Source organism: Nasonia vitripennis (genome assembly GCF_009193385.2).
Source record: "Nasonia vitripennis strain AsymCx chromosome 1 unlocalized genomic scaffold, Nvit_psr_1.1 chr1_random0003, whole genome shotgun sequence".
Lineage (NCBI taxonomy): Eukaryota > Metazoa > Arthropoda > Insecta > Hymenoptera > Pteromalidae > Nasonia > Nasonia vitripennis.
The window spans coordinates 1,016,806-1,042,688 of record NW_022279589.1 but is presented as its reverse complement, the minus strand read 5'-3'; the positions used below and the strand labels follow the sequence as shown (position 1 = coordinate 1,042,688).

Sequence of the window (25,883 nt, the reverse complement as noted above, 5' to 3'; positions counted from 1 at the left end):
CTCAGGCAGATTCTACCGGAGTTTGCAGTAGTCCAAGCTTGGCTCCTTCCCGCGCTATATCAGCCGCGCCGAACATGTGAGGCTTTACTTATATGTTTATGTTTTTTAGCATATCATATCACAGTAAGTAACAAATTCATAAGGGACCTATTGGTTTCATGGAATTTGTAAAAATTTTGCGAATGGTTTGAGAATAAGTATTGCAATATGTACAACCTAACCTCTTAACCTCAAAATTTGTATACTTATGCTGAAGCACAAAATTTAAATAAATATAAATCAATGCATTGTTTAGCCATGAATATTGGTTTACAAGCCCTCAGAGTACAATGTGATATACCTGTAAAGTCTCTTGGCTTATCTGAAAGCCGTAGACCTGCATTGCTCTCAAAACCCGATGTTGCCGTAAGCTCATCAGAGCTAAGCAAACCTTCTGCTTTGGGATCATGAAAATTTACAAATACGATAAACTGTACTCTGAGGACTTGTAAACCAATTTTTATGCCAAAACAATGAATCACTTATTAAATATTCAATTTTTATACTTATGCTTACTACCACGTAAAAACAGCGGTAGTGCTAAGGCAGATTCAACCTTAAACCATTTGCTTGAGCGCCTTGGTAAAAACTGCCGGAGTTTCCGGTTAATCCACCTCTACATTTCTCTCAGGGTAATCCTGCACATTATCTATATGTTGGCATACAACAATTTTTGTAAAAAGTTCTGTAGGTTTGTGTGCAGGTTATTTTCGTAAGGGGAGCCAGTAGAAATGTCTTTCTATTATAATCCTTCGTTTTTCAACCGACTTTTTTTTGTCGTTGTTCTCGTTGGATATCCGTTTTGATATTCCTATCTTCTTTATTATCGCTTGTTGGTCACTTTTTGTGTGATGATTGCTCACTATCCACGATCTAACTAAGCCAATTAGGCAGCTGCTTACAAACGTGAGATCTATAATGGACCCTGCATCTCCTCTTTAGAATGTGTAAAAATATTCCTGGTTAATTAAGACCAAGTCTAGGATGGCAAATGCTTCCAATAGCGATCGTCCTCTTTTGTTCGTTCTTTGGCTGTCCCATTCTACTGCCTAGGCGTTAAAATCGTCTGCTATCAGTGCCGGTATTCTTCCCACAGTATCCTGCACTAGCTGGTCCAACAGTTGTCTAAATCGTTATATCAGCACGTTAGGAGAAGCATAGCAGCTGTAAATGTGTACACCTGCGACCTTAGTGTATACGAATCCTTCATTGAGTCTTGTCATTTTTTCCTGGAAAGCAGCGTCTCCGCAATACCAGTACTGTCCATATCCCGCGATAGTTCGTCTAGGTCTCTGTATTGTTCACAGACGATGGCTATGTCGATTTCACGGATATACTGGCTCAGTAGGTCGTGTGCAGTCGTGCATAGGTTTATATTAAACTGCACTATTTTAATTTTCTTTGTCTGTCAGTGGCTTCTACTGTAGCTTGGTAAACTGAGCATGCGTAGATATCAGCTTCATAGTCACTTTTACCACTTGTGCCTCCTTTGCAGAGTACACAGTTGGGTTGGTTTTTACACTCCTTTGTGTTCATCTTTTCCACATTTAAAGCAAAGCTTACTTTTATCTTCAGTCACTGTGCAGTTTCTGCTGATATAGCCAAAACCTAGGCATTAATAACATCTAAGCGGTCCGTTTTTGCGGTAAGCTACCCTGATTCTACTGTTGACTTATACTATTCTAATCTTCTATAGCTTGGTTATCTTAGCCGCTAACTGAGCTAGTATATATAATGGTTTATTTCAGCCTTTTACATGGCCCAGAAATGGACTTGATTTTTACAAAAATTTTTACAATCTTTTATTATACTCTTGCAATTACATAACGGTAGCAATACGTAACCATACCCATCTTTGCCCTATTTACAGTATTGCGCTTCCCTTTTTTATATTTCCATGCTCTCCCCTCTTTCTTCCCTCCTATCATTTTGGTTTGCGATTACCTTTATTACCTTTACATTTATTTTATCTTAACTTAATTTCGGCGTTACCTTATACATTTTTACATTTATACATTTATACATTTATACAATTATACATCAATACATATTTACATTTTTATCTTTTACATTTTACCTTTTACATTTTTTATATTTTACATCTTACATTTCACCATCTATTTTACAGTTTCTATATTCTATCTACATTTTTACATTTTTTATACAAGTACCTTATTACATTTTTGCCTTTTTTACACTTATACCCTTTTCCAATCTTACATTTTTTATTTTTACATTTTCATTCCTCCTATTTATTACAGCATTTTTACATTCTTATCTCTACTTTTGCGCTCTTTCTCTTTTTACAACTTATTTACGTTTTGTTTATCTGCCCTTTTATAATTTTACCCTCTATCCTTCTTTCCCCATTTTGTGTCCTATGTCTGCCCTTGTCTCCGTCTCTCTTTTTCTATTTCTAATTCTAATTCTTTTACCCATTTTCCTACTTCTTCATTTCTTCTTCCCTTTCAGACCTCTTTCAGTTGCTCTAATCCTATTACTATATTTTTGTTTGTATCTGTTTCCCATTTCCTAATTATTTCACAGTTTTCGACTACGTGTTCCAATGTTCCTAGTTCTTTCCTACATAGCTTGCATTTCCTATTCTCTTCTGTTTCCCAGTATCTGTTTGCACTTTCCACGTCCCCACACCTAAGCCTAGCTATTTCCCTGATGTTTCTGTTCTCTTTCTTTAGGTACTCTGGTCTGCCTAGCGTTACTATCTCTTTGTATCTTGTATTATATCTGGACTGTTCTATTTTCTCTCTTTGCCACTGCTTCTGTAAGTCTTTTTCTCTTTTTATAATCTCTTCTCCTATATCATTTTCTAATCCTTTCAGAATTTCCACCTCCACCGTGCTAAGTCCTATATTGTTTAAATATTTTTCTTTTTTCATCATGTACTCATCTTCTTTCCTGTTCTTTAATTTTTCTTCCCAGCATATCCTTGTTAGTCTCCCGTTTTCTTGCTTTCTTATCCTATCTTCGTACTTCAGTGCCCTTAGAGCCCATCTTCCCTTTAGTTTTGTTAACTTCGCTTCCTCCTGAATTAAGTACTTGGGCGTGCAAAAATCTAAACCTAAGCTCCATCTCCAATACAATATTAGAATGTTTTCCAATTCTACTTTTTCTTCCCATCCCCATATTTCTACTCCGTATTCCAATACACTTCTGACTAAATAATTGAATAGCATCTTTCTTACTTTTATATCATACTTGCAGGACCTTTCTCCTAATCCCCATACTTCCTTAACTGCCGCTAGGCCTTTCTTTTTCATCTCCTTTATATGATCTTTATAGTTGCCCTCCCTATTAAACGTGAATCCTAGATATTTGAATACTCTTACCTCTTCTATCCTATCTCTCTCCCATCTCCATACTTCTTTCCTTTCATTTGCTTTTTTATTAAAAATCAGTATCTTTGTCTTTTCCGTGCTCAATATTAAGTCTCTCTCTTTTAAAAATCTTCTTAGAGTATCCATCATGTCTAGAATTGCTTCCCTATTCAGTGCTAGAAGTACGATGTCGTCTGCATAGTCTAGGTTCCATATCCTAACTCCATTCGTCTCTTCTCCCCCTATATTCCTTTTCCTAAACTCTTTCTCTAACTCTCCTATATATAGGCAGAACAGAATTGGGCTCAACACGCAGCCTTGTCTTAGTCCTAGTTCCGTCCAGAAATCTTCTGTAACTCCTCCTTCCGTTCTTACCCTCACTCTGGTTTCCTCATATATTCCCTTCAGTTGCTCTATTATATATTTACTTACTCATATGTCTCCTAGAATCTTCCAGTTTTTTTCTGTTTACCGTGTCGAACGCCGCCTTCAAGTCTATGAATAACGCGTATAGTTTATTTTTATTTCTTTTACTTTTCTTTATCAAATGGTCCAGTGTGAAAATGTTATCTATTGTCGATCTGTTTTCCCTAAACCCTGCTTGACTTTCTGACAATAACCCTTTTTCTTCTACTTCCTTTACTAGTCTTTTCCTTAGCACTTCTGCATAGATTTTATACGCCGTCGGCAACAATGTTATTCCTCTGTAATTGCTAGGTTCGTTTACGTTTCCTTTTTTATATATCTGTACTATGACCCCCGTTTTCCAGTCCTCTGGGATCTCCCCACCGTCCCATATTTTTTCTATTATTGCTATCAGCTTTTCCTTTATTTCCTGACTACCGTGTATCCATGCTTCATTTGGGATTTCATCCCATCCCGGCGCTTTCCTCCTCTTTATGCCTTTCCACGCTTGCAAAATTTCGTCTGCCGTAATACCTTCTCCCTCTTTTTTTTTCTGCTATCATTTCCCTTTTTTCTCCTACCTTTTTTGTCCCAGATCCCTGTAGTAGTTTTTTAAAGTGTGTTTTCCATTGTTCTTCTGAGATTTCATTTTTAATCCCTTTCTTTGTTTTCTTTTTTCTAAATTTTCCTATGTAATCCCAAACCTGACTTTCCCTTTTTATGTTCTCTAATTCTTTCATTTGTTCTTCATTCCAAATTTTTTATCTTTCCCTGCATTTCCTTCTCCATTTTATTCTAGCTAGCCTATACTTTGTATTATTACTCTCCCCTTTTTTCCACTTCTTATACTCTTTCTTTGCTATCCTTTTCATTCTTGAGCAGTCCCTATTCCACCATCTCCTGTAGCCTAGTTTTCTTTCTTTTACCCTTCTTTCTTCTACAATCCACGCTTTCATTATTATTTCCTTTGTGTCTTTCCACCTTGTTTAAATGCTATCTTCCTCCTTTTCTTCTATCTCTCTGCACAGCTCTTTTGTTTTTTCCTTGTATTTTTCCACCGCTTCTTCCTCCCATATCAATACTTTCCTTGTTTTTCCTTTTTCTTTTACTTCCTCTTTTGACTTTTGACCTTCATTCCTATATTCTAAAACTAGTGGTGCGTGGTCTAAATCTATGCTCTCCTGAATTTCAAACCTTGACTCCTCTTCCCAAACCTCCTCATTTACTATTATGTAGTCGATGACCGTTGCTCCCTACCTCCTATAAAAGTGTATTCTCCTTCTTCGTCCCCTTCTTTATTTCCATTTAGAATTTTCCAACCTTTTTCTTCGCATAAATCCACTACTTTCTCCCACTCATTGCTACACTTTTTGTCTTTGCTTTTCCTATGTCTCGTTTCACCGTTTTCTATGTCTATGTAGCCCCCTTTTTCCCCTATTCTAATGTTAAAATCTCCTCCTATTATCACTTTCCCCTCTTCCTTTATATCTATCTCTTCCAATTTTTTTATTATTTTATCCGTGTTTTTCTGGTTATATACTGACCAAATTTTTACTATCTCCTTTTGTTCCCTGATTTCTGTTTTAATTAAGCCTTCTGTTATTTCCTCCGCTATTACTATCTCCTCCTTGCTCCAGTTTCTCTTGATTCCTATAATAAAACCCCCTACTGCTCTTCCTCTTTTTTGTGCCCTCTTTGCCTCTACTATTTCCCATTCGAAATCCTTTGGTAATAAATCTCTTACTTTATCTATATCTTTTCTTTCCACCCATGTTTCTGACAGGCTTACGAAGTCTTTCCCTTTGATGTATCTCGAAAAATCCATGTCCTTATTCCATAACCCTGCAATATTCCAGAACAGTAGCTTCTTTGTGTTTGCCTCCCCTGTCCCTCCCTTACTCTTCTCCTCTTCCCTTTTTTTCCATTTTTCCTTCCCTTTATTTTCTTTCTGCTTACTTGTAAAAATTTTTTCTCTTCTTCCTACCTTCCTTTCCTCCCTCTCCTGTTCCGATCTCCATTTCTGGCCTACTCGAAATTTTCTTCTCCGTCCACTTTTTCTCCTCCTATTTCTCCTTCTGTTACCACCGACCTATTTTCCTTTCTATTTTCCCTCATCCACTCTAATTGCTTTGTTACTTTCTCCTGTCTTTTGTTGTCTTCAGCTTCTATCTCTTTTAATCTATCTTCTTCCTCCCACCTTATCCACTGCCCGTCGATTGCTACCCTACTTATTCCTATTCTTATATTCCATCCCTTCCTTTTCTTTTCCATGCACCATCTCTTAATTTCCTCCTGCTTTCTCCTTTCCTCATAACTTAAATCATGCTCTATATAAATGTTCGTCCCTCTTAGCTTGCTCTTATTCTTCATCACTTTTCTCTTCTCCTCTTCGCTTCTTAATTTAGCAATTACGAATCTATCTACCCTACTTCTCCCTCCTTCTATTCTCGCTGTCTCTACCTTTACTTCTGTTCCTAATTTTTCCTCTATTAATTTTTCTACCCAATCCTTCACCTCATCTTTCTTTCCTATCAACCTTTCTAATTCTACCATGTGCTCGGCCAATCCTTTCACTACGATGTTGCATGCTCTTTCCGCCCTATCCTTATCATATAACATCTTCTTCATCAGACTCACCTCTCTCCCTGAGAACGCATCTGACGCACCGCTGCCCCAGCTGTTGCCGCTTCGTACTGTGCTTCTGCCGCTGCGCATCGACCGCATGCTCGTCCCGCTCCTTAAGCTTCAAGTGGAGCCTCTCGCGCCCTCTGTTGCTCCGGCGTCGAACCGCTCCTCTCCCGTCTCGGCTGATGTCTCCGCCTGCCTCTCCGTTGCCGCCGTTAGCCTCTCGTTCAGCTCCACTACCGTGCTCTCCAAACTTTCCACTTTCTCTTCCATGGCCTCCATCTTTTCTTTTCCACTTTTCAATTCTTCTTTCAGCTCTCTCACTACACTTTCTATTTTCCTCATCTCTATATCTCTTTCCTTTCCTTCTTTCGCGATTTTCTCCTTCATTTTCTTGTTCTGTTCTTTCATTGCTCCTAATTCATCCCACACTTTCTTCACTTCCGCCTCGTCTTTGAACGTCACTTTTCTTCCTCCTACTAAGCCTTCTAAAGTTGACTGCCTTGTTAATACTTTTTTCTTCTCCTCCTTATCTTTGCTCGCCGCACTCTTCTCTCCGCTGTTTCCCGCTCCTTTCGGTTTACCGTCCGCCATGACACTCGTGACTTTCTAACCTTTTGTGCCCTCTTTCCTGTTCTTCCTCTCTTTTTCTTTTCCTATTCACTTTTTCTTCTTGCTTCTTTCACACACTTCTTCTTACACTTTATCTTTCCTCCTTTTTTGCTTGCTTTTTATTTTTTCTCACCTTCTTCCCACTCAAAACTATCGTAACTGTCGGTCTCGCTCGAGACACGTGTTGTCGCTCTCGCGCCCTTCAACCAAGTCCGCTAACTGAGCTAGTACCTATATCACTGCAATCTGCGTGAGACCGTAAAATAATAATTGATATTATTATTTTATGATATAAACAATTATATACAGTGTATTTGTATAGGCCGTAGAATAAAATTTAAATTATAAAGTCTTCCAACCGATATTAGTGGTTTGCACATTTATCTGCACTTACATATGTAGGCTGCAGTATATTCATTAGTCTTCATTTTCTTTCGGCTATATATGTATAAGGATAGCCTCCAATTTATGGCTAGCAAGCTGAAGACCTGCCACGGTCAAACCACTCATGCATTATTCAGATAGCCTCGTTAGCCTATCTAGGGCGCGCCTGAATACAATGCAGCCGCCTGAGCCAGCTACATGTTTACAGTCCTCTTTGCTTTGTCCATCCTCTTTGCAACGGAAGCAGCTAGGTTTCATCTGGCACTCAGCCATGCAGTGATCGACTCCTCCACACTTATAGCAGAGGGTCGACCTATCTGCTCCATTGCACTCATCCTTCTAGTGTCCGAAGTCTAGGCACTTGTGGCACCGCACTACCTCTACACGTTTTCTGATCCTGCAACTTACAAGGCCCACGCGAATGTGTCCTATCTCTAGGATCTCTTCGGCCTTTCTCTCGCCAAGTATCATTATGGCTATTCTAAGGCCTCCCGTGCTATGCCTTAATAGAATCACCCTCCTGCCATTGTCTGGCTTTTTGAAGGCTCCTCCTATTACTGCTCTCACCTCTTTATCCGTAGCTTTCAAGTCCATGTCCCTTATTTCCAGGGTGACCTTCAGATCTTTCTTTTTCACCTGTCTGAGGCCCAGCACTGCTTCTACCACTTTCGCATTAATCGCTGTTCTGCCAGATCTTCTTCCCAGTTTCAGGAGGACGTCTTCACTTCTGGTTTGCCTGGCTCCCAGCACCATCGTTTCAGTGGTGTCCAAATTTACCTCCTTTCGGATTTTTCCCAGGACTTTTGCATACGTCTTGTTTTGCCCCACTTTCACTAGAAGCCCTTCAAGCCGTTGGTTCTTGTTAGCTCTAACTTTCACCGGTGGCTCTGCTGCATTGTAAGGGACTCTTGAAACAGGGTTCTTACGCTGCATCGCCACTTTCTTACGTCGTTATCTCTTCGCACTTCTCTTTTTTCCACTCTTCTCTTTTGGGCTGTTAGACGGGCTTCCTGTTGACCTCTTGCTTTCGGCAATGACTAGGACCGCGTCCTTAACAAGCTGTTCTCGCGCGCTTCTCCTTGCTTTTTCTCGTGTCGCGTGCCACATTTCGTAATAATCAACGTCATCTTTATAGCGTTCATCTTTACGATCTCCTTCCTCGTGCTTTTTTTTACTGTTAAAATTACATAATTCCACGTTACTAGTGTTTTTGTGAAATCGCGCGAATTTAGTAAAAAAATTTCGTATCAAAAAAATATTATTTTAGAGCATTCATAAAATTTCCAAAATATTTGTTTATTTCAATCATTGGAATAAATAAACAGCGCAACCTTCTTTAAATTGATTCTAGCTTTGTCTAGCTAACGAATTTTGTATCTTATCCCTCTCTTTACTTTTTTTTCTATCTATTGAGTGGGAGATTTTTAAAAATCTGTTTTAAAATTATACGGCTTGGGCTAGGAATAAGCTAGACGATTAAAACATTACAAAAATAAAATTTGAATCATATAGAGTAAATGAAAATTATTAAAAAGGTCATTCGTCCGCGTTCAAGGTGTTTTAAGGTGGCCTGTTAGTGTTAAGTCTGCGGCATGGACTCAAACCGTTTTAAAAATTGTCAAATGACTTTTTCTATATTGTTCCTCAAAACTATACAATAAAGAATGTAATTTTAAATGACATTTTATCTCGCTAGCACATTTCTAGACTGATTCGTGTTATTTTGAAACTTGAAGATTTTTAACCATAAGGACTTCCTTAAACGTAGTCGGGTGAGCTTTTCAATAAATTTCCTTTAATCAATATAATTCAAACTCGATTTCTGTAAATTTTTAATCCTCTAGCTCAATCTAGCCTAAGCTATCTAATTTTAAAACAGATTTTAAAAATTTTCTCACCATGTGGCAGCAGTTCAGACTACCTCAGTTGTAGGTCCCAAGCCACAGTAATCCTTTTCATGATAGTATATCTAGTTAGATTTTGAAATTGAAAATTAAATTCATGTTAAAATTAGTTGATTATCAAAAAAAGATTGATGGAGATCTGCAACTCATAAAACCAAAATAAACAAAATTTGAATAAAAAATTTGGATGATTCTGAGATAATGTTAAATTCGTATATGCTTGACGTCCTACTCAAACTATTTGTCCTTCATATAAAATATAACCTTCATCTATATTTTTAATCAATAGTTATTTCATGGTTTTTTATTTGAATGTATGAATTTCAATATAAATATGCGTGCTCCTTACAAATCCGAAATCAAGTAGCAAATAAGATATAAAAAATAGCTTAATATTATATATCATGAAAACAATAGGTGCACATTTTTCTAAACCATTGTATAAAAGTATTTAATTTAAAATGGAAATGGATCAGAGATAATTAATTATTTGTAGTTACATAATATTTTGAATAAAAGTAGATGTTCTTAAAACTAAATATTATTCTTTTACGATTAGTTTACCAACACTATGCATTTTTAGACAATTATCTAATATCTACCGTTTTGCAAACATTAAACATCTCCCGTGAAATGATTCAAAAACCTGCTTGATCATACCTACAGCACTAATCCTTTTTATTGCTGTCTATTATGCTTTAAGTAAAATCTAAATCAAAAACAATCATAAAATAACTTTTGACGATTTGTTAAAATAGATATTTTTATTTACTCTGTACGCAGTACCAGGGATAAGTGAAATGATAAGCCACACTTGCCTTTCTCAAGTACAAATTTTCCAAGCCTTTTCAGCTACAGTATAGTATCAAGAAGCATACATAAATATTTAAATAAACTTTTAACAGAGAATTTCAAATAAATTATAGGGAACTTTGAATCACAAAAATTAGTTAATTTTGACTACTATAACCTGCAGCAGTGCAACTGGGCTTGTGCAAGCGTTCTTTCTATCTTCTTGGGTATCGCGCCACGGCTATCCCTTGATGATGCTAGAGGCGATGACGAACGTTAGTCGTTGGTGCAATGTCGATTTTATGCAATGCATTCGGGTTGATTTCGTATACAAATGCGTGGCGAGGGGAGCTCCGGGAACCGAGCTCGTTTGACGGTGTCCTAGACGGGCAACGAGGAGGCGTCCAGTCCCTCCTAGCTGAGTTACTCTCCTCCGGGATGACTTACTGGTATGTGAAGGTAAAGGCGGAAAGAGCTGGATAGACAAAGATTTGGTTGTACACTTTCACAAAACCTAATATTTTAGTGACCATTATGTACCTTTTAAAAAAAGGTCTAGGAAAAAGCTCTATTTTTGTTGTTCTTTTGATTCGATTGCAGCGACCTTTATCGTCTGGCAGATAAACGTGGAACTGATTTCTTATTATTTTTTTAACTTCTCAAAAATATTTTTGTTGGGTCAAAAGCTTTTCCATATCAAAATTTATCTCTTAAAATTCAACGTATTTATATTGTATAGGCTCTTTATAATTCTGACTTTACGGTATGTGAGCAATGGCGCTGCGGTCAGGTGGCAGAATCCCAATTGAACAACAAATACAACAGAATCGCGTACTTAAGAAACAAAATCGCTTTTTACCGCCCTTCATTTTATCCTAAAGTAATAATAGTAACTCGTGCAAAACATGGTAAAGTGCATATTTTCGACGTAGTATTAGAATTACGATATAACCTACCAAGGCACGGTGACTGTATATAACTTCAAGACGGCCTCTTGTTTGGTTGCTCGGTTGCTGTAAAGTAATTCCAATACTAAGTCGAAAAGATGTACTTAATACGATGTTTTGCGCGAATTACTATTACTTTAGAAAACAAGACAGGGCGGTAAAGAGCAATGTTTTTCTAAAGTACGCGGTTCTGTTGTATTTATTGTTCAAACGGGATTTTGCCACCTGACCGCAGCGCCACTTGGACGTTGCGGCGATACCGTTCGGCTGCTTCTTCGACAGCCCTTTAATGTTAGTTCAGTAACGGGCAAAGTAGAGTCAGTCTAGATCAGTAACTTTTAACACAATTATTTTACTGTGGTTAAGAATTAGATATACTTGTTTTATTTACTAACACACAGTTAAATAGCAATTCTGAGAATAAAAATAGTTGATTATCCTACAGTACATTTTTAAACTGGCGTTATGTGCAAGTAATGGCAGAATAACCGATATATATATATTTCTCAGGATTATTAAGTTAGTTATTACTTCAAATTCTTTTTCTAACTTTAGTTCTCAATATTGTATATTTTCTTGTAGGTGGGAACAGTTGCTGGAGTCGGAATTGCAATGTTTGCAGTTGGATTCATTGCTGTTTACATAATTTACACTAATATTCGTGGGCCTACAATTGCTAAAGGAAGTGGAAGAGAGGATCTAGATCGGGATTCAAGTTTGCGAAGAGTTGGAAGTGATCGGCAACCTTCATCCAATACGGGGAGAAGTTCACGAGTAATACGTGGTCTTCAAAGACGTGATAGTAGAAGCAGTATAAGAAGCAACATTTCAGACAAAAGTGTATAGAATGATTCGGAATGAATAGCATCAATTATACAAAAAATTTGTCAATATTGAATCAGTTAAAATGTATACATTTTTTGGTTATTTTTAATTCCTAATTTGTTAACCCGTTAAAAATATTTTTTACAACACGTGCATAAAAAAGACCATTTTCGGCGCCTATAAAGTAGACCGAAAATAGGGTTTTCCGAGCGTCAGATAAAATGTAGAGCAAGAGTCCCTGGTCATAATACATATATAAATTAATCCATTTTCGCTCCCTATAAGGTAGAATGAGCCTACAATAATTAGAGAATCGGAAATCAACATGAGCGAAAATGGTCGTTTTCGCCCCTAGGGGGGCGAAAACAACCATTTTCGTTCCTCTTGATTCATTTTTTTTTCCATCTATTTACTAAAGCTTAAATCGTTGAAAATTTGAGAAACGATTTCCAAAATTTTCAACATTTTCCAAAATTTTGATTTATATATATATGCATCTATACACGCACACCGTAGTGGACGACTCGAAAAATTCTATTCTCGATCTATTTCATAAGCGACAAAACTGGTCTTCCTTATACACTTGTTAAAAAAAGCACGGTGAACAACAGGGGGCGAATGTGCTTTTTCAGACTCGGATGATGTTTGAGCACGAGTGGTAGTCGAGGGCGCCGTAACATCATCCTCGCTTGGAAAGGCCTATTTTCGGCCCTTGTTGTACAATGTACTAATAATCATAAGATATATAAACTCATATCAAGGGACACAGTAGCACCCCGATGGCAAGTATAAGCTTTGTACACTGTGCCATCTGGGAGCACCGCGACCTATTATACTTCCAACCAGCTTTTTAACATAATTGCGTTTGTTTTTCATTGATTTTTTTTCCTTGACATGTTGTTGATGCTTATTTATGAGCATCGTAATTTAATGATTTTGATGAGATCTTTCTAATGGTTGTGATATTTTGCTAAAAATTTGCTCTTTCAACAAAATACTTACAATAGAAAATTAATCTGCAAAAATGTTTCAAATTTCTTCCTTCTTAATTCGTTTTTTTAGTTTAGACTATCCTAATTCTGGCAATAGTAGGTTAAGTCAATATGTCAAGGGATAATACTTTCAAACAAATTTTAAAAATAAAATACTTGTTTATTATGTATGACTACGCCGCGACTGGAATTTCCAGAGCCTCATTTTATTTTGGACCCCACCTCGCATCCTTCATAAATTGGAAATTCTAGATAAATACGCACGTGAACCCGTTCAATTTCCAATCAAATATTTTGCTTTGTGCTGCTGTACTACTTAAAACCAGCAAATTGTTTTTAATTTTGTATAAAATTTTATGGATAATATTTAAGTTCTAGTTTATGGTTTGTGTTGCATTTTAATCCCCTATTATATTAAAGATTCCGTTTTGGCGTTCTCCGGTTCTCCAGTTTTCCAAGTTCATAATTTCTTATGAATAAGAGTGACCAATTTTATCCAATTCTATTCTATATTATATTAAATCTCATTTAAATCGTGAATTAATTAACAACCTTGTGCAATAGCATCGACTTAAAGGTAACGATTTTAGACCCGTCTCACCGATCACCGAATCAAACTCCATTATAACCCATAAAGTCAATATAGGCACAACCACGTTACAGTTGAATTATTAAACAGTTGAAATAAGAAATAATATAAAAGATAACCTGCGCAGTATTCCAAACGTTTTTGTTTCTGATACTAAATTTTAACGTTTAAAATATCTATGATTTACCGATCTTACCACTTCCAAAGGCCAGAGCAGAATAAGCACTGAAGTCAATTCTTCACGCTATTTATACATATATTTGCGTATGCGCAGACGTCATCGATAAACAACAGGAAAGTATTTAAATAAGTTCAACCTGCGCCGCCTTCCAAACGTTTAGTCTGCTCTTGATACAGCAATAATTCAAGTGGAAAACTAAAAACAATATTCTAGAAAATTTTATTAATTAGAATACTATGATTCAACGGGACTATTGCCGTGTTGATAACCAGCATACTTCCTCTACAACTTCGCGACAGGGTGAATCACCTACCACACACCTGAAGGGACAGGTGTCAACGGCTATCAAAACAACTCTAATAGCGGGTCATAAAACACCGAAAAGGAACCTCCCTCGTAACAACACAACTATCCCGTAAAAATCCCATTGGCTTAATCCTCGTCTCTAGATAACTAGCTAATAAGCCAGTCAAATTCGATTTTGCCGCTGCAAAAATTCCTGATAGCAATTTTATTGTAAAATGTGGTTCAAAAACTATTGATTTTAGCGAAAAAAGTTTGAAGTAATAGTTGTTTATTATTAAATTATCTACAGATAAGTCAGCAAGAGAAACCCTCTAAATCTATTAGTTTACTTGCAAATTGGAACAAAACACAGAATTCGTCAAAACCGAAATTTGTTAAAAACTTTTGAAAAAATTACTTTATTTTATTGATAGCTTATGAAAATGTACTACTCTATAGTCAAAACTAGCATGCCTAAACTATCAATAAAATATACAAAAAAAGCGTACAAAATTGGTGGCTTTTTTCCAGATATTATTGTTCTACATACTGTTCCTGACCAAATAAAATTGCCATCAGGAATTTTTGCAGAAAATGGGGTCTCTAAAGGCTAATTTAACTGGCCTATAAGGGCGGTACACCGAAAAGCAGACTGCATAAATAGTCCGTCTTTAATAGTCTTGTACTGAATTTCGTAATAAACTATTTAGATTATTCATCCTAGTATTCATTTGCAACTCCGCTTCCGACCTTATGATAACAATTACTAATTTATTATTGATTGTTGAGAAAATACTAACTCAATTCTATACCTGGTATGGTACGACTGCTCGACTTTCGTTCGCTATCTACAGGTACTCAAGATCAAATCGATTCTTAGACAATGAGAAACACTCATACCCTCTAATCCCTTTTAAATCTCGGTCAGTAGGAAGCAAAGTTGCTACAGACATAATTTCATTTAATATTTTATACGGGATGAGTATGACAACGACAGTTTAATTACTCTGACGAGTATGAGATTCTGAGTCTAAACTTCAATCGAATTTCCCGCTGCTGGCCGGGTTAGTTAATTAATCAAAAATTGATAAAAAAATCAGTAATATGCGTATAAAACTTTTTCTATGAAATTTAAACCAAATCCCCTCATTCATACCATAACTAATGTACTTTTAAACAATATCCTAGAGTTTGAGCTCATTTGGTCCATTCGTTCCTTTGGAATCTTACGGTAAGTGAATTATGGACTCCCTAGTATACGTAGGTATTATAGAGGTATATAGAAGGTATATAGAAGGTCTAAAACTATCAAAATAAATTATGTTATAATTATGTCTAAGAATAGTAATAAAAATTTAGTTCATTTATATAAGTATTTATAAATTTTGAATGAAAAATTTTGATTTTAATTTCAAAGGTGGTGTGCCCCCTTAATACTTCCCGCCAATTTAATTTCTGTTGATTTGGTTGAGTTTACTTTCAAATTAGCTATAGTGTGAAAATTGTTATATTTGAATATTCCTGTTTCATGGATTGATTTGCAATTTTCATAAATTATATCATAAATGTATTCTTGTACGCCTTGTTCTACCGCACCTATGTGACTAAACATTCCGCAATGATGTACCGTACGCTTAATTTCTATTTTACATTGTATTACTCTTACTTTTCTAAATTCTGCCAGTTGTAATAGTTGTATGGTGGCATTGGTCGCGTTTACATCTTCTTGATGGAAATCGCACTCCCTCGAATCAAGTAGAGAGTACGTGGTGATGATTGGATCAGATGCCCCGCAATCGAATCCTACTATAGCTTGACTTGTTTTAAGAATTGCAAAAATTAAAATAATTTTAGGAATCATTGTGTGCAAGTTTCCTAGAAAGAAATATATTTTAGAATCATGTATGGCAACGGCTTAATTTATTTACATAAACTGTTTTTGGTTTCCCATTGTAATTTATAGTCATATGTTATACATACATTTCAATTTTTAGTTCTATTGGATTTACGTACCGATCATATTATTCTTTTGATTTCATTTTTGAATTGATCAAATTTTTTCTAGCAATCACTGTAATTTCTTGTAATTTTGCTACTAAATTTTCCAAATAACCATTAAAAGTATGCAATTGTTCGTTTTTCTTTAATGGTTCGCTAGATGGAAGTCTAGCTGGAAAGGAGTGGATAATAATAATAGATTAATGGGTTAAGCCATAGTCATATTGTATTCATAATCGTATATACTCTTGATTTATATTTACATGCGATATCGGATCTCGGAACCGATAGAAGAAAAAAGTGGACTGCATGCATACTCTTCGAGAGCCTAGGGCTCATAGACTACTGGGTATGGAGAAGACCGGAGCAAGAAGCGAGAGCTACCCTTTTCAACTTATTCAGTTGAGAGCCAGGTCATTAATACTCGCTGCTGGCTTTGGGGCTCCTTATATACCCGTGTCGCTTCCTCTCTCCTGTGTTATATGCTCACCGCCATCTACCAGCGCTTAGGTAGACTGTTTACATTTGGCTACTAGCGCCACTTGGTCGGTAACTTGCCTTCGCCAAACAAGTTATCTGTTGCTACTCTCTTATCTCCCAGGTGGGGCCTGCCGTCTCAACTTTAAAAAAAATATAAAGCTATATATTAACGCTTTAGCATTTGCTAGTTTTAACTAGGAAAGAGGCCTCAAACAATTAGAAATTGTAGTCAAATATATCATAATTTTATGCATTGCATCCAAATAATAATGAAAGTAGAAAATACGGTTAACTTTATATTGCAGTTGTAATGTACCATGGTTAAATTGCATGGATATATGTTTATACGTGTGTGTATGTATGACTGAGTACGTATGTAATAGTACATGTGAATATATGCATGCATCCCTTGTGGGGAACTAGCCATTGTTCTGTATACATACATACCTATTAAGTAGTCAACGTGCAGATTTTCGCCGGACCGATTCCAGGAACTCTCTCTCTCGCTTGTCGTTCTCTACCAGGGACTGCCGAAATGCACTTTATGATGCTCCCAAATACCGCTCACTGGCTCACCTCGTCGTCGTCATTGAAAATCACCCGCTGCGTCTATGTTGATGCGTATGATGAGCTCTCACTCTCGCTTGTCGTTCTCTACAATAACAGGAACTGCCAAAGTGCACTTTTGGTTGCTCCGAAATACCGCTCACCGACTCACCCCGTCTTTGTCGTCTTTGAAAATCACCCGCCGTGTTCGTTGATGCGTAGCTATCGCAGCCGAGTTGCTGAGTGTGCTCCCTTTCTCTCTCTCTCTCTCTCTCGCGTTCTCTATCTCAATACGCGCGCGCATGCGCTTCACGATATCGGTCTATCGGACATAGTCCAAATCTCTCGGCGTTCGTGCCTTCGTCACAACGCAAGCGCGCACTCTGTGCCCCCTATGGAGCTCCTCCCCACTCTCCAGTTTGAAATCTCACTATGTCACTCGCGGTCGCGAAGCGGCCAGGCGGGAGTCAGAACTCACAACTCGTGAATTTACGTCCCGACGCGACATAAATTTTTCTGTTGACCAAAAAATTAGGTAAAATAAAGTATCGATATTTACGTATAACATATCGATACTTTCAATAATCGGTTAGAAAAATATTGATAAAAAATTCCGATATATTGAAACAAAAATATCGATATTGGCACTTATCGATAATTATCGAACATCACTACTTTATTTGTATATTCGGTACTAAATAAATTTTCTATAGTATCCGTAGTATTATCTGCTGAAGATGTTTATTCTTTTAATTTTAGCGCCAACGATAGCTCCTCTTTAGAATGCTTTACAGAGATTTCACGAACTCGTCTATTTTTTGTTTTTGAACATCCTTTGTCATAACTTATATGAGGTCGACCTATATTACAAACATTAGAAAGTTTTTCAGAAGTACGTGAAGCATTACTAGTAAATAATATTAAAGCTTCATTATTCATGATTGATATTGAAGTATTTATATTTGACGTTGAAGCTTCGTCAAGTAACTGAATCACAAAAGAATTATCAAAAAATTCTTTGTGTTTCGATTTAAAAACATCTGTCTTTCGAGAAACATCTTGCCATTTTAGTTTATATTTTGGAAAAAATGACCAAATTAGTTGGTTTCTTAGATGCTGTGTATGTCTTGCAGAAAGTGCATACTTTATTTTTACATCATTTACAACTATGTCGAGAATACAATTTTGCTCATTAGGATGATTCCATATTAATTCACATAAATATGAGTGTTCTATATTGAGTAACATTATTTTAGCTATTAAATAATTCTACGTTGTAGTTATTTAATAAATTTTATACCACTTAAGAAAATTATTATTGACAAAGTAAATATCATTTCGTTTTCACCTAAGTATTTATTTTATTAAGAAAATCAATATGATGACTGTATCCATTCATGTCCATGTGTTTATTACTGTAGAAACAGAAAATATGAAATAAAAGTTGATTGATTCTTTAGTCGCAGCTCTATTAATTGACAAAAAATAAATACATAGAGTTAGAATCAACAGGACGCACGTATGCCTTATAACAGACGTAATAGAAAAAATTTTACTGAAGAGAAATATTCTTAGATTTGACGGAAGAAAAATTAATTTAACTTTAAACTTATTTTTTTTCAATATAATAAAATAAACATTTGTACGTATTATCCCTGGTAAAAATAACTTATTAAATCCGATTCAAAAGGTAATAGGTTGTAATTGGATTTCTTAATCGGAAATTATTCAATTAAAACCAATTTAATCGATTAAAATCTATTTAATCTGATTATAACTTTTAGTCGGTTTTAATCTGATTCAATCAGTTGTATTTTTCAACAAATATAACATTTTATTTAAAAACGCAACTGTTTAAATCCGATTAAGACCGACGAAAACTTATAATCAGATTAAATAGATTTTAATCGATTAAATAGGTTTTAATTCGATAATTTCCGATTAAGAAATTCAATTAAACCCTATTATCTTTCGAATCTGATTTAATAAGTTATTTTTACCAGGGATACTATAATCTAATAAATTCAAAAAGTAAACATTTAGCCATCGAAAAATCGTATGATCAATATTTGTATGTATTATACTATTTTTTTTTTTACGTGGCATTTGGAACTCGAAAGTTCATCGCCTCATCTACGCAAGCCTTCCACGCTGCCCTATCTTGTGTCAACCCCACCCAAGATGCACCTCTCCGATCGACACCCATCCGTCCTATTTCTACTAGATCCGCTTTTACGTTGTCCGCCCATCTACGTCTAGGTCTACCTAGAGGTCGCGTTACCATCGGCCTGCCCTTCATGACACGCGCTGCCGTACGGTCGTGTCCCATTCTCGCTACGTGCCCTGCCCATCCCAATCTGCGCGATTTTATTATTCTGTTAATATTTGGTGACGCGTACAGATTGTGTAACTCATCTTTGTGTAGTCTCCTCCATTCCCCGGTTTCCTCATCTTTCTTCGGCCCGTATATTTTTCGAAAAACTTTATTTTCAAATACCCTAAAACGGTTGTCCGCCTGCTTAGTGAGAGCCCACGTTTCGCAGCCGTACAGAACCACCGGCAGTATTGTTGTCCTGTATATTCTTATTTTAACGTTTTTAGACAACAGCCTCGACTTAAGTAAATTACTCACGGCGTAGAAGCAAGCATTACCCGAATGGAGTCTCTTATTTATTTCGACATTAATCTCGTTTCTATCATTAATGGTCGTACCTAGATACCTGAATTCGCTAACCCTTTCAAAAGTAAAATTCCCAACTCTGAGATCTTTCTCCCCTCTGCAGATGCCTAGCCTATCCATAATCATGTACTTTGTTTTTGATTCACTCACTTCTAACCCTGTATACTCCACCGCTTTTATGAGGATTTTCGCGTATCTTGCTACCGTTTCCCTACAATCCCCCAGTATATCCAAATCATCTGCGTAGCCTAGTATCTGCGTTGTTCAATTAAGCGTTGCGCGCAGCTGGCTAACCTGCAGTTTTCTAACGGCATACTCTAACGTTAAGTTGAACAGCACCGTAGAGAGCCCATCCCCTTGTTTTAAACCATCGCGTATCATGAAGGGTTCTGATACATTACCGCCTACTCGGACCTTTCCCGTGCTTCCGTTCAGACATATTTGAATTAATCTCACGAGTTTTTTCGGTACACCGAGAAGTACTAGAATTTGATACATTTTGGTTCGCTTAATAGAGTCGTACGCTTTCTTAAAATCTATAAATAGTTGGTGTATGGTTTCGCAAAATTCCCACTTTTTCTCTAACAACTGTCTTATGGTAAACATTTGATCGCTCGTCGATCTGTTGCGCCGAAATCCGCACTGATAATCTCCTACTATATCTTCCGCGAATGGGGTGAGTCTAGCTTGTATTACGTTTGACAGAACTTTGTAGCACGTTGCTAAAAGTGAAATACCCCTATAGTTATTGCAGTCTGTCTTATCCCCCTTTTTAAAAATCGGTATAATGATAGATTCCTTCCAATTTTCGGGTATTGTTTCATTTTTCTAGATGGCACATACTAGTTTATAGATTTTGAAAGTGAGCTCGACGCTCCCATATTTGAGTAACTCAGCTGGTATAGAGTCATTTCCCGCGGCTTTGTTGTTTTTTAGTTTTTTAATCGCGGCCTCTACTTCTTGGTAGCTCGGTTCCTCCACGTGGGGTTCAGCAGTGTAAATTTTGTCCCCTAATTCTTCGCTATTTTCGTGCACGTTTAATAATTTATCGAAATAATTTTTCCACAGCGACAGTAATTCGTTGTCATTTGTTACGAGGTCCCCGTTTTCGACCTTCATCAATTGCGCTCTACTCCTAAAACCCTTTCTGATGGCGTTAATCCCTCTGTACATTTCGCAGGGGTTATTTTCCTTAATGTTAGTTTCTATTCTCCTATTAAGATTCTTTTGATACTCCCGCTTCTTATTTGTGTAGATCGCGCTCGTCCGTTTCCTTACGTTAGAATAAATACTCTTCTACGGTCCTATCGCTTCTATTTTGTTAGCTATCTAATTTAACCTTTTTGTGCCTTTCAAACCAGAGTTCGCACTTTTCGTCAAACCATGGTTTGCTCTTTGGCTTTTTCTTTTTACCCAGTACTTTGTTCGCGGCCTCTTTTACCGTTTTTTCGATGTCCCCCCATAAGCTATTCGGTTCGTCATTCCCCTCCGGCGATGTGTTTGCTTCTTCAAGTGCCTGAAACCTGTTATTAATTTCTATCTGGTACCTAATTCGCTCTGTTCTATCTCGTAGCTTCTCAATATCGAAGCTTTCTACCTTGTTTGCTCGCTTACTATTTTGATTCGCTACTAGTCTAGCTCTTAATTTGGCTATTACTAGGAAGTGGTCCGAGTCGCTATCTGCCCCTCTGTAAGCCCTTACGCCAAGAACATTAGTATGACGTCTTTTTTCAATGAGGAAATGATCAATTTGGTTCTGTGTGGCCCCGTCCGGTGATGTCCACGTTGCCTTGTGTATGTTCTTGTGCTTAAAACATGTAGTTTTGATTATAAGATCTTTTGCCGCCGCGAAATTTATGACCCTAATACCGTTATCATTGCTGGCTTCGTGCAGGATTTCCTTCCCTATAGTAGGCCTAAACATTTCCTCCCTACCTATTTTAGCATTGAAATCGCCTAATACTATTCTTGGTCGTAAGACGCGAACTGGTTGATTACCTGCTCTAAAGTTTCGTAATAGAGATCCTTAGCTTCTTCTTCTTTGTCCTCCGTAGGACAGTGTACATTAATAAATACATATCTATACCATTCACCTTCGATAATGATGTACGAGAGCCTATCATTGACGGATTTGAAACTTTTAACCGAATGTATGATGCTTTTGCTTACGAGAAATCCGGTGCCTAGAGATCCCCCACTCCCGGCCCCATACAGGTACGTGAAGTTACCCGATGCTAGTACTCCGCCATCTGGCCACCACGATTCCTGTATTGCTACCAAATCTAGATTGTACCTATCAGCTTCCTTTACGAGTTCTTTAAACTCACCTGCTCTGTATAGACTGCGAACATTCCAAGTTCCGACCCTTAAGTCCCTTTTGGTTCGGATTTGATTTTTTTGAGCCATGATATTATGTTAAACCCGCGCGCTTCGGATCCTGTTCCGATCGCAGGTGAGTCCACCGTTCTAGAGGTGATAACCCCCATACCTCTCTAGAACTAAGTATGAGAGCTTTCCGACTTTGACGAGGACAGTGTCAATTCGTCGTCAGACACACTACGGTTTCATTTTCGCATCCTAACGCCCCCCTGCAAGGCAGCGCGCCTTCGCTGGCATCGTTACCGCGTAAGACCAGGTGACGAATCATTCTACACATCCCCTTTCGGGGCAGTTGTCATCGCTCCCGCATCCTCCTCGGCAGCAGGAATTTTGCCCATTTTTGTAATGTGTGATAAAAGAGATAGATTGAGAGATAAGAGATAATGTGAAGTGTTTTTGTTGTTGTGGTGCTTGCGTAGTGTTTCTAGATGAATGCGTTCGACAGTGTGGGCTCATCACACCCACGCCTGTTCCTATCGGCTGTCCGCGGCTGCTTATTCAATTTATTCGCAGCTAACCTCTTTCTCAGGGGCTGTTCCTCTATCCGCAACCTAAGGACGCGCTGTGTAGTGGTGATAGGCACCCACCCGTCCGATCTGGACGACAACGCCCAAGACCCGCTTAGGGTAACGGCATTGTAACAGATGTATTATACTATAATCTAATAAATTCAAAAATAAACATCTAACCATCAAACACTCGTATGATCAATAGATTTAATTATATTAAATTATACTATAAAATAAATTCGAGAAATGTTCAAAAAATTCTGATAGAATTTCAACGTATTTTTTTATTTAATCTAAAAACTTTATCTTCAGTAAATTTTTTTCTAAAGTCTATCATTCTTAAGTAAAAAATTCTGGAAATTTTTCACGATTTTCCCGTGTTAGCTACCATTTTATGTGCTTTTACCTTTTTTTTCAAAATTTAAACTGTGACACTGAAGTTTAAGTCTCGAGGACACGATTTCTTCGCTCTAAACATTAAATCTTAAATGATTTCAATGTGAAAAATCGACATGAATAAAGATTTTTTTTTAAACCATGTTTTATTGCTTGTGGTTTGGTAGGGGTGATTTCTAGGGGTTAAGCAGGTTAGGGGTAGGTATTTAGGTGATTTGTTGGCTTCTGGCGTGTGGCTTAATTATTTTGAGAAAAAATAAAGCGATTTAACACGCTGTTCCCAGGGTTAGGCTAGTTAGCCTGGTTGTGGTTTGGTAGGGGTGGTTTCTAGGGGTTAAGCGGGTTAGGGGTAGGTATTTAGGTGATTTGTTGGCTTCTGGCGTGTGGCTTAATTACTTTGAGAAAAAATAAAGCGATTTAACTCGCTGTTCCCAGGGTTAGGCTAGTTAGCCTGGTTGTGGTTTGGTAGGGGTGATTTCTAGGGGTTAAACGGGTGAGGGGTAGGTATTTAGGTTATTAGCTGGCTTATGGTGTGTGTCTTAATTATTTTAAGAAAAAATAAAGCGATTTAACTCGCTGTTCCCAGGGTTAGGCTAGTTAGCCTGCTTGTGGTTTGGTAGGGGCGATTCCTAGGGGTAGGGGTGAGTGGTTAGGCGGTTAGCTGGCTTATGGTATGTGGCTTAATTACTTTGAGAAAAAATAAAGCGATTTAACTCGCTGTTCCCAGGGTTAGGCTAGTTAGCCTGCTTGTGGTTTGGTAGGGATGATTTCTAGGGGTTAAGCGTGTTAGGGCTAGGTATTTAGGTTATTAGTTGGCTTATGGTGTGTGTCTTAATTATTTTAAGAAAAAATAAAACGATTTAACTCGCTGTTCCCTGGGATAGATGAGTTAGACTGCTTGTGGTTTGGTAGGGGTGGCTTCTAGGGGTTGCATGGGTTTAGGGGAAGGTGATTATTTCCGCACCTGTAGCTTAAACTTGATGATTTTTAAAGAGTTTAAAAAAAATCATGGCTCTACGATTAAAAATGACGCGTGGCTCGAATTTTGTCCATTTTCTCCCACTGTGCGCTGGTCCCATTTAGGTTTGCACAACCAATGGTCGTGGACACAAATCGTACAGGGGGTACATCGTCTTTGTTTGCTTTTCTACTCGAGCAATTCATTTAGAGTTGGTAAGCGAACTGACGACAGCCACGTTTATCAGTGCGTACCGTCGATTCGTTGGCAGTCGAGGGGTGTGCCAGAAGCTCTACAGAGATAACGCCACCAACTTCCATGGAGCTGACAACGAACTGAAGGCGATGTTGCAGCGGGCGTCGGATTTCTATCAGATGGTTGCCTCGATTCTTGCGAATGACGGAACGGAGTAAGTGTTCATTCCTCCTAGCGCTCTACATTACGGAGGTTTGTGGGAAGCCGGTGTGAAGTCCGTGAAGCACCACTTGAAGCAGATCGTAGGCGAACACACTCTCACGTTCGAGAAGCTTTCGACAGTTCTCGTTGAGATAGAAGCTTGTCTTAATTGTCGTCCATTAGGGGCTTTGACTTCTGACATCGATGACTTTCATGCGTAAACACCCTTTCACTTTTTGACAGGAAGTGCCTCAGCGTTGATTCCTGATGCTGATTCGCCGGACGTGCCTCTGAATCATTTGAGTCGCTTTTAGCTGCTCCAGCGGATACGCAATCAATTTTGGAATCGTTGGTCGTCAGAATACCTCCTCCATTTGCAGCAGCGAGAAAAGTGAAGGAATCCCACTGAGAATTTTTGCGTAGGTAGGCTTGTTCTTATCAAGGATGATCGTTATCCTCCATCTAAATGGCAGTTAGGACGAAACGTAAAGGTGCATCCAGGTCCGGATGATCTTGTCCGTGTGGTTAAAGTGAAGACTGCTACCACTTCTCTTCGTCGTCACGTTGCTCGTCTTTGTCCATTGCATATCGAGGAAGGGGGTAAAAAGACTTAAATAGGTTCCAGGTAGTTAGTTCATTAGGTAGGTAGTTAATTAGTGTAGATGCGGGTTTGGGTATTTGAATTTTGCGCCGCTGCGCGCTTTCAGTTGTGACGTTGAGCGGCGCGCACGCATGCATCGAGGCGTGCGCCGCCGGCCCCGCTTGCGAGCGCGCGAAGGGCTGGCGCGCGCTCACTTCTGTTAGGACCGCCAAACGACTTATACGTTTGGCTTCCTTGCGCTTTTCTATGTTTGCTTTGTAAAGTGAATTTGAGATCTGCTCTTCTAAGAGCAATCACTGTTCTCTTCGTCGTGCTTTAGTGTTCTTGCGGTTTGCGAAAATTTCTCGATCGCGTCGTTCGCGTGTGTGTCTGGTGCGCGCGTGTGTGTACCTCGAGGCGTTAGGCTAAGTGTGCTTTGGGAAGGTGCCCACGTTGTGGCACGGCGAAGAAGACGAGATACTTGGGCCTAGCTTGCAGTATTAGCAGATACAGCCGCATCGTCAGATAAGACAACAAGCTACGCGAGGGTTTTCAGGGACACCAATTTGGTAGGTTTCAGGTATGTGGCTGGCAAGAGGCTGATAATGAGGATAAGGGAATATGTGGGTCGTCGCTATCTATAACCGATACGTTTCGTGAACAGGAGCACTCGATTGTCGACAGGTCGAACGAGACGCTGAATGTACCATCGTCTGCCGATAGTCCGCAGCTTACAAAGAGCCTAACCCTAGGTCCAGCCGGGTGTGTATCACTCGCAGGTCTATTACCCGATGAAAGACGTTGTCCAGCCTCAGCACCAGCCGCGACCTCAACCCCAGCACCACTAGCAGCTCCAATACCACCAGACTGTGCCGATCAAGAACGTCTACGAGTATGAGCGCCAGATCCAGGAGCATCAGCAGTCCCCCAAGGCTATAGTTCGAGCTCAATCCCAGGCCTCAATCCCAAACTCCCGCGAAGCTTTTATGTACACGTATATCGATACGAGACGCGATTGAGAATTATTGGATCACGCGCGGGAACTT

General features: G+C 38.2%; 2 protein-coding genes across 4 annotated transcripts in view; one reads left to right on the top strand and one right to left on the bottom strand.

Moving 5' to 3' along the window:
• The window catches only part of LOC107981322, a 526,190-nt gene extending 514,235 nt beyond the window's left edge, over positions 1-11,955 (top strand). For all 3 annotated transcript variants that reach the window (XM_031930377.2, XM_031930417.2, XM_031930447.2), the window contains one exon: positions 11,626-11,955. In XM_031930377.2, the coding sequence (XP_031786237.1) occupies positions 11,626-11,889 (264 nt within the window). In that variant the 3' untranslated portion in view covers positions 11,890-11,955. The remainder of the gene's footprint in view (positions 1-11,625) is intronic.
• LOC107981926 overlaps positions 1-25,883 on the bottom strand; it is a 457,580-nt gene that overhangs the window by 361,355 nt on the left and 70,342 nt on the right. The gene's annotated exons all lie outside the window — the stretch shown is intronic.